At 37.5% G+C, this 13747-nt stretch overlaps 1 protein-coding gene across 2 annotated transcripts in view; it reads left to right on the plus strand.

Moving 5' to 3' along the window:
* Positions 1-704: 704 nt before the first annotated feature.
* CUL4B (cullin 4B) overlaps positions 705-13747 on the plus strand; it is a 31596-nt gene continuing 18553 nt past the window's right edge. For both annotated transcript variants that reach the window (XM_008587361.1, XM_008587362.1), the window contains exons 1-5: positions 705-1478; positions 3386-3501; positions 11928-12031; positions 12538-12607; positions 13404-13477. In XM_008587361.1, coding sequence (XP_008585583.1) covers positions 929-1478; positions 3386-3501; positions 11928-12031; positions 12538-12607; positions 13404-13477 — 914 coding nt within the window. In that variant the 5' untranslated portion in view covers positions 705-928. The remainder of the gene's footprint in view (positions 1479-3385; positions 3502-11927; positions 12032-12537; positions 12608-13403; positions 13478-13747) is intronic.

Raw genomic sequence — 13747 nt, forward strand, 5'->3', positions numbered from 1 at the left:
CCCCCCCCCCCCTGCCGGCCGGCTGGCCGGCCTGGCGTTCAGAAAGCTCCAATCAGGAGCTCTGAAGGTGTCTCGAAGACCCGCCCCTCCTCCCTTTCCACTTCTCTCCCCCCCTCCTACTCCGCCCCCCCCCCCACTCGTCCTGCGGACCTGGGGGCTTCGGGATCTGGGCGCTATGAAAAGTGTCTGCCCAGTCACTTCCGGTAAGGGCGCTGCGGCGCGAAGCCTCCCGCGGGACCGTTAAGAAGGGGGTGGGAGTTACCGGTGAGCCGGGGGAGGAGGGTGCTGCCAGGGAAGGGGAGAGGGAGCGGGAGGGAACGAGCGCGAGCGTCTGGGGCGCACCAGCTGCCCCTTTCCCGCCGTCCCACTACTAACCAGCTCCCTCGCCCCCCGGGTGGCTGCAGTGCTTCTCTCCACCCCCCCGCTCCCGGAGAGAGACGCCGCCCCTCCCTCGGCGCCGCGTGACCGGAAGTGGCGCCATCTTTAGCCTCTTGTGCTATTGACAATAACAAGCCCTGGTTCTCTCTCCCTCTCCCTCCCCCTCCCCCTCACCCCAGCATCTCCCCTCCCAGTGAGAGGGAGAAAAGGAGGAGGAGCTGCAGCTTCACAGACTCACTGAGTCGCTCCTGCAGAAAGGGGGGGAGAGAGATCGAAAAGCAGGGGAGGGGGACGGCACGGCCGTTTACCTGTCTGCCTCCTCGTTCGCTCTCCCCCCTCGTTCTGCTCACTCCTGGTGTCAGCCTATCCGCCTTCCGAAACCTCCCATTCCCCCGGTGTAGGCCCCCCCTTCACTTTCCTTCTCGTCCTCTGTGTTTCTCCTCTCTTCTTTCTTCCCTTCCCCCTCTAGCATTACCACCTCTCCTACACGCACGCAGGCATATAAACGTAGGTTTTTGATGCTCCTCTGCCTGTTGACCCCGCTATTTTCATGTTTCCAACAGGTTTTTCTTCCCCCAATCCTTCAGCTGCTGCTGCTGCTCAGGAGGTCAGATCTGCCACTGATGGTAATACCAGCACCACTCCGCCCACCTCTGCAAAGAAGAGAAAGTTAAACAGTAGCAGCAGTAGCAGCAGCAGTAACAGTAGTAACGAGAGAGAAGATTTTGATTCCATCTCTTCCTCTCCTCCTTTACAACCCAGAGATTCGGCATCCCCTTCAACCTCGTCCTTCTGCCTGGGGGTTTCAGTAGCTGCTTCCAGCCACGTACCGATACAGAAGAAGCTGCGTTTTGAAGACACCCTGGAATTTGTAGGGTTTGATGCGAAGATGGCTGAGGAATCTTCCTCCTCCTCCTCCTCATCTTCACCAACTGCTGCAACATCTCAGCAGCAGCAACTTAAAAATAAGAGTATATTAATCTCTTCTGTGGCTTCGGTGCATCATGCAAACGGCCTAGCCAAATCTTCTACCACCGTCTCTAGCTTTGCTAACAGCAAGCCTGGCTCTGCTAAGAAGTTAGTGATCAAGAACTTTAAAGGTAACCAAGGCCAAAATCCATAATCACCTACTAAGGATTTGACACTTGGGCGGTCACGTGCTCTATTTATGTTAATATATTAAACAGTATAGAGATGGCCTAACGTTTTATGCATAATCAATGAGGTGGAGGGGAGGTCCTATTTTTGGTGGAGGGTTCATTCTCCAGGGGTGGTTGGTATCCTTGTGCTGAAGCATACACCGGGTGTTTCTGTGCAGTATTTTGAGATCTTTCTTAACCTATTTCATTTAATCTGTTATTCCTTCTAATACTGACAATCGGTATGATTGATCCGGATTTTACAGGTGAGAGATTTGTATTCTAAAGAGGTTTATTTATTTCAGGTGCATAGCGAGGCTTGGCACTGCTGGGGTTTTTATTTTTATGCTTCAGTAGGCCACATTCTCCACTCCTTAAAAATGCAGGTAGCAATAGTGATTTTCTCATGCTCAAATAAGATTTATAATTAGATTTATAATGTTGAGTACTATCTTCATGAAAGTCATCGTGGAAGCAATGTTTGGAGAAAAATATTTGTGGTCTCTGCATTTCTTTCCAAAGGCAGGGTTTGAAAGTGAAAAATATTGTCTGTACACAGAAGTAGTAACTCTGTGTACCACTAGTCTAAAGATAGGAACGATTACTATATCTATTTTTTTTTATCACTAAAATGAGTTTTAAAGTATTGACCTGCAGCTTTTAAGAAAATTTGCTCATATTGTGCATGAGATATGTGATTGAGAGTATTATGAATGCATTGATGCAAATATAAGATCAGCAATTTTTAAAAATGAATTAGAGCCAAATCAGTTTTTATCTGTTGAGTGTTATTTCTATTTTTCTGACTTTTGCAACACCTTTAACTGGTAGGTAATAGATGATAAATGTTAATTAAATGGAGAAGTGAATGAATGAACTTTAGTAATATTTACCAGATAAGTGCCTTGTGGCTAAATATTAGTATTGAGAAAATTAGGTTCTCCATGCTGTTTTTTCAACATTAGTATGGAAATCAGGAATATGCTTTATTTTGTCTCAAGCAGAGGGTACGGTGTTGTCTATTTTTAACCCTTTCTTTTTTGTGTTACTTCCCTCCTATCCCCAGACTCTCAAGAGTATTGTATTTCTGATTTAAGAATAGAGCTTTCCGAAGTGAATAAGAATTGTAATTGACTGATGTGTTCATTATTTCACTTAAAAATATATCAATTTAATAGCCAAGGATTTTTTAAGAAATGAGCTATGATCCTGATTGCATTTGCAAATTGGTTTCAGAGATTTTGTTTTTCTCTCCCTCCTAAAGGAAAAATATTATTAAACCATTTGGATGTTTTAATTAAAATTTTTTTTCACTCATTGCTGGTCAACAGAGTTTAAATTAAAAGCGTTGATTAAGATGCGTTTTTCCATTCTGAAAATGCTACATAAGTTCTGGAGTCATTTGGATGTTTTAATTTTTTAAAATTTCACTCAGCTTCTAAATGTTTAAAACCTGAGTGAAGATGTTTCTCTCCATTTCTTTAGATGCTGCGTAAACTGGGGGGGGTCAAACAGATCTGTATTAGAATCCCAGCTTTGCCATCAACTAGTTATGGTGACCTTGGGCAAGCTTACCACGTGAATTCCAGCCTCAGTTTCCTCAGTTATGAAATAGAGATAATAATGTTTTCCTCAGGGCATTGTTGGAAAGATTTAGAGGTTTATAAAGAGTCAAAACAACCTAAACAGTATTCTGGCATTTCAAATTTTATTCTATATACTAAACTTAAATACAGTGGTTACTTTAGGAGTAATAGTTATAAAGATAACAATTTATCCTAAAAAATAGTAATGCTGTTGTATTTTATGGATCTTCAGTTATATATCCTACATATTATTCCGATACCAACTTTTTGTTTATCACCTAGATAAGCCTAAATTACCAGAAAACTACACAGATGAAACATGGCAGAAACTGAAAGAAGCAGTTGAAGCTATTCAGAATAGTACTTCAATTAAGTACAATTTAGAAGAACTCTACCAGGTATGTATTAATGTGGGTAACTAGATTCGTTTAACATAAATTGAGGTGGGATATATATGGATTTTACTTTCTGAAATGGGTCCTTAAGTAGACTTTTGGTTTCCTTCTAATTACAACTTCTCCATTAATTGATGTACTCTATTTATAATCAGACCACATATTCTCATGTAAACTTTGGTTACAGTCATACTGGTATAAGTTGGGTTTATCTTGGACCCTTCTGATTAGGAATTATAGTTAGGTGTACCTTGGTACAATAGAGGTCTTACCTATAATGGAATCCTATAGCATGGATCCCAAAGGTGATTTCTGGTGACGTGTCATTCTGTTGTAATAATTCTTGCGTAGTTGTGTTACCCACCTACAGAAAAGGCATAGAGACAGGCAGATATTCTTCACATTCTTTATTCTACCTCCTTCCCTTCCTATTAGTAGCCTTTTGCCATTTCTTTTTTTTTCTTTCTTTTTTTTTTTTTTTTAAAGGATGACCGGTAAGGGGATCTTAACCCTTGACTTGGTGTCAGCACCACGCTCTCCAAGTGAGCTAACCGGCCATCCCTATATAGGGATCCGAACCCGCGGCCTTGGTGTTATCAGCACTGCACTCTCCCAAGTGAGCCACGGGTCAGCCCCTTGCCATTTCTTTTTCTTGCTTTTTATGTTTGTCTTACTTCCTGGCTACAAGACACACCTTAGCCCAGAAATGAGCAGCAGGTTGTAGCCCCGCAACTTAGTCTGAGGTTCAGATTTGTTTCTTTTGCTTAACAAAAGGGTCTTTACTTGAAATGTTTTACTGAAATATAATGTCAAGGTCAGTTACTGATTAGAATCTTGCTACCAAGAGATTTCGCCCCACTGTGTTTTTGACACACAACCAATTCATGAAGTTACTTTCTATTGTAGCACTAGCAATTTGGTATAAGAAAATACTTCATAGTTTGAATCTGGATTGATGAGTACCTTGTAAGAAATTATGTTGGTTCAATTTATCATGTAGTTTTCATATTTTACTTGCAGAGGTTGTATGGTGATGGCTGAACCCTGGATTAGGAATCAGAAGACAGGTTTGGGATGTAGTTTTGATTGCTATTACTCTTGTAATCTTGGGCAAGGAACTAAATCCCTCTCAGCTCTAGTGTTCCCTGTAAAATAGGGGAAAAAATATATGTCCTATCTACCTTACAGGGTTGCCTATAAGAATCAAATAAGATGTTTTGAAAAACACCTTGAAGCACTATGATATATAAATAGTCATGTAAGATGATGTTATCACTAGTCAAACTTTTTCATAAGCCAGAAACTTTTTCACTTTCATTATGGCAATCGAGATCACCATTTTTGGTTACTATGAAAATTAAATGCGTCAGTGCATGCAAAACACTCAGAACAATGCTCAACAACACATAGTTATAATGCTGTGTAATATTATAAGCATTTTAATGCTATGTAAATATTAGCTGGTAGTAGTAGTAATAAGCTATTACTTATGGATAAGCCCACTTCATTTAGTTCTTTTGGTATATATGGCTCATGAGTTGTACAATAATGAAAGTAGGATTATGGAATTAAAGAGTTAGAAAGGCCTTGAGAGATCACATGGTCCAATATCTTCATACAGTGTGTGTGACAGCCTGCAAAGCAGCTTCATCTTATATTATCTCATTTAGGCATCATAGAAACCCTTTCTGAAGTAGACAGGGTAGTAGTTATTATCTCCACTTTATTGATGAGGAGACAGTCTCAGGGAAGTTAAATATCCTGCCCAGAGTTGTATATTGGCAGAGTAGGGGGACTCAAACTGAGATGCTCAATTCCTAGTCCAGTGCACTTTCACCACCATGCTGCCCCACTAATACACCCCATCCCTTCAAATACCACCGTAGTGCAGTGTTTGAAGCAATTCAGTTGTTCTGCTTTAGGAAAAAATTCATTATTACCAATGCAGGTAATTTTTTTGCTCTTGCACATATATGGTTATTATTCGGATATGCTGGTATACAGCATATTTAATTTCAATAATGTGTTACTTTATGTATTTCATATTTATAACAAATGTTGATTATAGTTGTTAATAAACCCTGTTCACTTTGAATGTTTTCCAGAGCTTTTGATTTGAAAATATTTTTTGATATATTGATTCTGTTAAATCTTTGTTTCAAGAGCCTGTAGCTTACATTTTTTGTTTTTACTTTCTTGTACTTCAGAAGTTTTACCTGCTTTTGTTCAGTTGCATTTCTTTAGCCTAAAATCTCAAGTGTTACAACTTTTCACTGTTGTGTGCATTCTTCATAGTACCTTACTGCTTCTGCGATAATAAATGCAAAAGCATTTGTTTCTAGCACTTTGTTTTTTATCCTTAATTTTGTAAACGCTCCTTTGGATCATTCTCAGAAAGATTATTTTGAGATGTTCAAAATGGAGATTAAAGGAGGTAGAGTTATTTCATATCATCCGGAGTTCAGGTGCTTATTTGATCTTTGACTCATTAAAATGTAATTAAAAACTACTTTCCTGAAATTGAAACAATATAGGAATATGTAGTTATACCGAGCAAAAGTTCTCTAAACCCTTATCCCACCCTCTTCTCCCTGAAGTAAACACTTTTTAGCATATATCTATCCAGAACTTTTTTCTGCATGAAAAACCATTTTGCTTTAAAGCTTAAGCTAGTGTGGGTTTCATATACTGCCTACTAAGTTTTTAATTTCTAGAAAAGAACACGCTGTTCTGAGTGCATTCACGATAAGCAAATGTTGTCTTTTTAAAGTAATTTTAAATGAGAATTGCACCTGTTTTAAAATTATCTTTCCTTGACAACCTTGAAATCCTGTAAGAGTGAGGCAGTGGTTAGTGGTTTGTTTTGTTTGGGGTTTTTTTTGGCTTTTTTGTTTGTTGCTTGCTTGTTTTTTATTAACCACAAATAGGACTAACACTGTAACACTGCCTATATGGCCGGGTTGTTTAGTTGTAAATAAAATATTGCAAAAAAGTACATAGTACAACCCCTACTATACATTGATATCATCAATGATAATAAATATTTGTGTCTTTAAACAAAAAAGAAAACTTTATTTTAAAATTACTTTTTATGGGCCGGCCCGGTGGCGCACTGCTACAGTGCGCCGCTTGGGAGCGGGGCGGCGCTCCCGCCAAGGGTTCGGATCCCACATACAGACCGGTTCCCGCTCACTGGCTGAGTGAGGTGCAGGCACAGCACCGAGGGTTGCGATCCCGTTGCCGGTCCCGGTCCGGTACGGGCGCAACACTGAGGGTTGCGATCCATTGCCGGACACGAAAAAAAAAAAAAAGACAAAAAAAAAAAAAGGAAAAAAAAAAGCTAATGTATGTAGTTATTACTTTACAATGTATCAAAAAATCATGTTGTATATCTTAAATATATACAATTTTTATTTTTCAATTATTATTTTAGAATGTAAAGCCACACATTTTTAAATTCTAAATCCACACTAGGCCAGAACAGCTGGCTGATAAATAGATTACATTCCAAATATGCTTCAGTAGACACCATTAGCAAAATTTGAAAAATAATAGAAAAAGAGAGGAACTTTCTAGGAACAGCATCCCTCTGCACTTCTCAAGAATGTGTCCTGTTTTCACATGTGATATCTTATAGTTGGAATTTTGGTTTTGTTGTGTGTTTTTTACTAAGTAATATTTTAAATAATGGGATTATTTTTCTCATGTTCTCAGCCTTTGTGTGAGTAGCTGCATAGTGTTTTTAAATCAGCTATCTTTTTTGGAGCTGCTAGAAGTTTATATGTGAGAGTGTAACATTCTTAGTGTAAATGTCTAGCTGTTATCTTTGAAGGCAAGCCTAGTCCATACTTCAATTCTCATGAAAATAATTTTGTCTATCATTAATAATGAGAACTCTGGTTAGCTTTTTGTGAAATAAATCTTAAATAATGAACCTTTCTGTTAATGACTCATTTATAGGGTAGTTGAACACAAGACTGGAAGCAAATAGTGTATATATCTCAGTATAGGTTATTTAATATTGTAAAATCTGGTTGCTTAAGCAGTCAGTGGTTATAGGAGAGCAGTTAGGTTCTTAGCAGTGTTGATGACTAGCTATTGGATTCTATGTAACTTTGTTTAACTGATGTTACACTGTTTATTTATTTATTTATTTATTTTTTAAAAGATGACCGGTAAGGGGATCTCAACCCTTGGCTTGGTGTTGTCAGCACCACGCTCAGCCAGTGAGCGAACTGGCCATCCCTATATGGGATCCGAACCCGGGGCCTTGGTGTTATCAGCACCGCACTCTCCCGAGTGAGCCACGGGCCGGCCCACACTGTTTATTTTTTTAAGCTTAGTCTGTTAGTATTTCTCCTCTTTTTACTGAATTGTTAATCAGTAACAATTAACTGCTACTTTAAAAATAGCAGTTATTTTAAAAAATGTGCAATTACAAATTCTTGGTCCTTAATAATTTTCAGTCTTATTTAAGTCCTGTTTACTAGGTTGAAAAAGAAAAGTAATTTAGGTTTCATTGTATTATTGATTTCCTTTCTACAAAGTCTTAGTTTTTGATATATTTGGAGGATCTTTTAGCTATTTCCACTAGATGTAGAGAGAATTTAGATTTTATTGTTGTATCAGTTGTTGAAAAGTTTTGTGGTACATTTCTGTCTTTAAACATAGTTTAAAAAATAAGAACCAACCCATTAGGTCAGTGACCAGAGTTCAGCACCCTGGTGGGAATTCAGTAGCTTTTTTTTATTGTCTGTTGTTGTTAAGTAAACATTTGCTACAAGTTTATATTTTCTTTGGAGTGTCTCCCCCCCACCCCCCTCCACAAAAAAACATGTTTTTGATGTGAGGTGTGGATTTTGGAGTGGAGGGGCTGGGATTTGGAGAAATAAAGGATAAAATCTTGCTAGAATGTATTTTATACTTGACGATCTTCAAAAGATTTAAGGCAGCATATTTACCAGTAATGACTGGGAGCTTAAGTATCAAGATAGTTTTATTTAAAGAAGTTGTAAAACATCTAGAATTTATTTAATTCAAACAGGTGCCTGTGAGACAAGAGGTTATTTTAGTAATAATTAAACTAGATTAAACGCCAGGGATTTCCAAAGTGTTTTATTTAGTTAGTGAAATGTAAAATAATAATACATTTCTGAAAGTATATTTTGAAGATCTGGAATAAGCTTATCTCACTTTGTTATGTTTCTATCCCGGCACCTACGAGGAGGCAGAGTACTAATACTAGTACTAAACACTCATTCCTTGTTGAGTCAGTGACTGCTTACTGTGTGCAAAGCTGAACAGACTCCTTGGGGATAGAGAGGTCACTTAGTCCTTGCCCCTAAAGTACTTATGTTCTAGTAGGTTCAGGAAAGTAATTTATTAGTTTGTGACCAGCATTTTTTCTAAAAGAAATAAAATAGGAACTATTAGAGTGCATCACACATGGTAATGATGTTTCATGAAGATTTTGTTTCAATCATATAAACTTATTTCATGTACAATGATTGTGACATGAAATATATTTCTTACTGTGGTTTGGGGTTAGAAAGTTTTGGAGGCCACTGTTTTAGGCACACATGACTCCTCCAAACAAACCTTGCTCAAAAGTGGGGAAAGTAGAGTGTTTAGCTCATGGGATGTGTGGAAGGTTATAATCGGATATGAGACTAAAATGGTAGGAATGGGTCTTGAATGCCATGCTAAAATATGTGGTGGTGGGAATGATAAAAAGGGTTTTATTGGGGGAGGCAAGTATTTGTTTTTTCAGTACTTAATATAGTCATCTGGTTCAAAGCCCAAGAAGTGTTACACAGCATGTAGTAAAAAGTCTCTTTTCCACTCCATCTTCCAACCCCCCAGCTAGTTCTCCTCTTGACAAATGTTACTACTTTTGGGGGGTTTCTTTCCAGAGATGTTTAATGTATGTAAAAACAACTGTGTATGTTTTTGTTCATTTTCCCCCTTTTTTATATAAATGATAGTAGACCATGTACCACACTATTATGTCGTTTGCCTTTTGTTTATACCTATTATGGGATTTCTCCATAACAGTACATGAAGAGCTTGATGGAAAGTTGTCGAGGAAGGAAAATTACTAGATTTGGTCTATAGTTAAGAAGCAGTGGAGGCTAAATTAGAAAAGCAGAGTGTTCCCTTCATACTTGACCTTCAAAACTCACCTTAGATGCTTGCTCCTGCCTTTCTTGCCTTTCTTGCCCTAGACTTCTTAAACTACCCTTCAGCTAAACACAGGTGAGGCTGAATGTGTAAAAAGCTTGGCTTAATTCTGTTTTTCACTATTCCCACTAGTCTTTATCAATTTCCCTCTGGGTCTTTGGGACTCCGCCTCTTTATCTCTGCCCAGGCTTTCCTGACTTGCGCTTCCCAAAAAGCTGGTTTAGGGGCCTCTTTTCTCTGCTTATACCCATCATAGCATCATGCTGTTGTAATTACATGTTTTCTGGCCAGTTTTCTCATTATGCTAGAAGCCCCTTCTGTGTTCAGGACACATTGCTAGTTGTTGTAGATACCTTAGTTTTTTGAATACTTAATATAGTCACCTGGTTCAAAGCCACAAAAACATGAAGGAACTTATAGATAAATGACTGCGTGATCTCTTTCTGTCATTAAGGAGAGTCAGGGAGACAGGATATACACATAAAAAGATAAATAGTATTGACTCAGTGACAAGTCAGTGTGGTATGATTGGTGTGAGTGCCATCACTGGCAGGTGAGGCAACTAAGAATTTATTGGAATAATTGGGACCTAGCTGAATAGTAAGTTACGTGATATCTTCTGTGAGAAGATAAATAGATGTGTTGAGAACTGTTTTATGGGAGAAAGGGGGATGCTGCAGAAGGAAGTGGGATAAAAGGACTTAGAGAAGTACTAGAAGTGGGAAATGTGGAGAAGTTGAAGTACGCACTAAGTCATGACAGAATCTAAGCAGGGAAATGAGAAATACCAAGAAAATAAGTCATTCAAAAGGGAGACTGAGATGTAATGAGAGGACTACTAAAGGAGGAAGGGGGACAGTTCATAGAGGACCAATATGAACAGAGAGTTACGTGTAATGAACAAATATACCCTTAGACATTTGTGGCCTAACTCCGGGTCACATGGAAAGTGAAGACTCAGCCTTCTCGTTCCTCCAAAGCTACTGAATGTAATCGGCCTGCTGTTTCCTGGTGAAGTATAGTGACTTCCCTCTGATGGTATAAGTGGTTCTCTTTGATCTTTCTTTCATTTACTAATTTACTTACTGGACCTGCCTATTGGGAATGTGACTTTCAGCTACCTATTTATGAAATTCCACTCCAAGGAACATAACTTGGATGTCCCCTTAGAGTCCATTTTAATGGAATTTTTGCCTTAGGTTGTGGTGAGAAAGGAATTCTGGTGTTATACTTAAGTCATTACTAGTTGAAATTGTAGATTATATCAGGGTTCACTTAAAGAGTTTTACCACACCCGTTGTTTTAAATTTGAAAGTCTTTTTTTTTTTTGTTTATTTGTTTGTTTGTTTTAAAAGATAACCAGTAAGGGGATCTCAACCCTTGGCTTGGTGTTGTCAGCACCACGCTCAGCCAGTGAGCAAACCGGCCATCCCTATGTAGGATCGGAACCCGTGGCCTTGGTGTTATCAGCACTGCACTCTACCGAGTGAGCCACGGGCCGGCCTTAAATTTGAAAGTCTTGATACACATGAGGAGAAATTCATTGAAATCCAAAGCCTTTCCTTTTGGGATCTGAGTATAAAAGACTAATTCAACTATTAGAATGAAGTAAAAATGCAGTCATATCTTTTGTAATTAGTATTTATTTAGTGGTGCAAATTTTAAAACCCCTATATTTATTAACTATTCTTAAACTGAAATGTTGGAGAAAATTCCTTGGGATTTAATTATATTATACTCATTATAATAACTGCCAGCAATAATTTCTGCTTTGTTCCTTTCAGGAAAACCCAAGAAAGTATAAATAAATTCTGATTCAATTGTAGTAGGACTGCCTGACCCATCTGATACATAAACAATTGGTGAAATTATCTTTTAAACTCCAAATGGAGTTCTGCTTGTGAAAATGATTAACATTTTTAAGAACAAGACAGCTTTCATATGTAGCAGTTGCTATAAATTGGACATCTTCACAGGGGAGAACTTGGCTTGATTCCGTTCATCCTTAACCTGTATAGCCATAATAAATATATTAATTCGTTCCTTTTTGGTATAATATATTGGTTATGAAAAAGTTTACCACCCACATTGATATATTTTCTTTTACCTTGTGTCTTAAATGGATGAATAACCCTTTTTAATAAGCTGATGTGGTAGAAATATCAAAATAATAAGAATTTGATGTAAATAATTGAGAAACCCTCCCTTCCTCATCTTCTCCTTAAGAAAGTATGTGTTTAATCTTGCAGGCTGTAGAAAATCTCTGTTCTTACAAGATTTCTGCAAACTTGTACAAACAGTTGAGACAGATTTGTGAAGATCACATCAAAGCACAGATTCATCAGTTCAGAGAATATCCTTTTAAAAACAAAAAATCTTGTATTTCTGTCTTCTCCCTCTCCCTCACTGTTTAACCCAGCTTGAAGTGGAATGCCTATGTTTTATAGGTTTGTTATTTTGGGTTTATTTTTTTTGTATTTCTAGAGAAAGAAGAAACAGACTTTTTGCCTTTTCAGCTTAATTAGGGTCCAAATCTACATATGGTATTTGTGTAGGTAAGATGTCCTTATGTATTTACCCCCCCCCCCCTTTTTTTCCAACAAGTTTCCATTTGAGGGAAGATAATCTTCTAAGGGAAATCATAAACTGAAAACGTGATGTTCAGTTACATCTACACCTTGATTTTATAGGTTGTTTTTTAGTGGGATTTAAAATTTTTTTACAGTTTAAGAAGTAGCATTTTGTTCTATAGTTAAGTGTTTAGCATGTAGGATATTCCATATTTAAGACAAATGTGCTCTTACATTGCATATATTACTTGTACTATGCACTTTAAAATATCCTTAACATATATTTCATGGATTCATTGGATAGTGTTCTTTTTCTAAAGAAGATCGATAGATGCTGGCAAAACCATTGTAGACAAATGGTAAGCAGGAAAAAGTATTACATTTCAGCTAAACATTGTAGTTAAATGTCTTCAAATACAGGAATGTTAGTTTTAAAAGCTTTGCAGTAGGGAAACTGCCTCAATATCTGTTCTTTTTCTGAATTGGAAACTAATGTTTGTTGCGTTTTCTATTTTAAAACTGCAAGTTACAGATAAACCAGCATTTCAGAATGGCTTGCATTTTAGGATTATTTTTGTGTTACACTTAATGAAAAAAGTATTTATCTCATTAAAGAGTAACATTTTGTCTGTCAGTCTTGATGGCCATCCTGTCCACTATTTGATAATATGTGAAATCCTGTATTTTAGTTTGTTCATATCACAACCTTTTCTATTCTCTCTAGTCTGTTATTCTTACCTTATATTCTGCAAGTTTAAAATCTTAAAATCTATCCCTCCCCACCAAATAAACCCCACATGTACAATTTAAGGCAGTTTTACCACCTAGCACTTGTGCTAAGGAAGATTGTATGAATGTCCTCTTGATTTCCTATTTTTATTTTCAGTTACTTTTCAAATAGCAAAGAAGTCAGAGGACCATTCTAAGTGTCTCTTTTCTCGAAACCACAGCAAGATTTAAGACAATAGAATAGTTTATTGAAAATGGTATGGGCATATTCTCAGGTAGATGTGTTTATCGACATGTTTGATCCTAGTAGTCTAGTGTATATACAGATACCCTTCAAATTTATTCTTATTTTATTGAGAATATAAATACTTCAACTTCACAAAATATTAAAATTGCTTAATTTTTTTTTCTTTTTTTTATTGGCAGATCATGATCAGGAGCATTTTTTTGTTTCTGGATAGAACTTATGTTCTTCAGAATTCAATGCTACCCTCCATTTGGTAAGGATGCCAGCTAAATATGAAAAGATTTGTTACAAATCATAGTCAAAATCTTAATTACACTAATGAAAAAGAGTAAGCAACACTGTGACTGTTCTCCTAAAATTCACATTTGGCTTCTAGACTTTTATTTATAGCAGTTTTACCTTTTTAATTATGTTTTCTTTTCTTTCTTTTTTTTTTTTTTTTTAAAGATGACCGGTAAGGGCATCTTAACCCTCGACTTGGTGTTGTCAGCACCACGCTCAGCCAGTGAGCTAACCGGCCATC

This window comes from Galeopterus variegatus, unplaced genomic scaffold (genome assembly GCF_000696425.1).
Source record: "Galeopterus variegatus unplaced genomic scaffold, G_variegatus-3.0.2 Scaffold4351, whole genome shotgun sequence".
Taxonomy (NCBI): domain Eukaryota; kingdom Metazoa; phylum Chordata; class Mammalia; order Dermoptera; family Cynocephalidae; genus Galeopterus; species Galeopterus variegatus.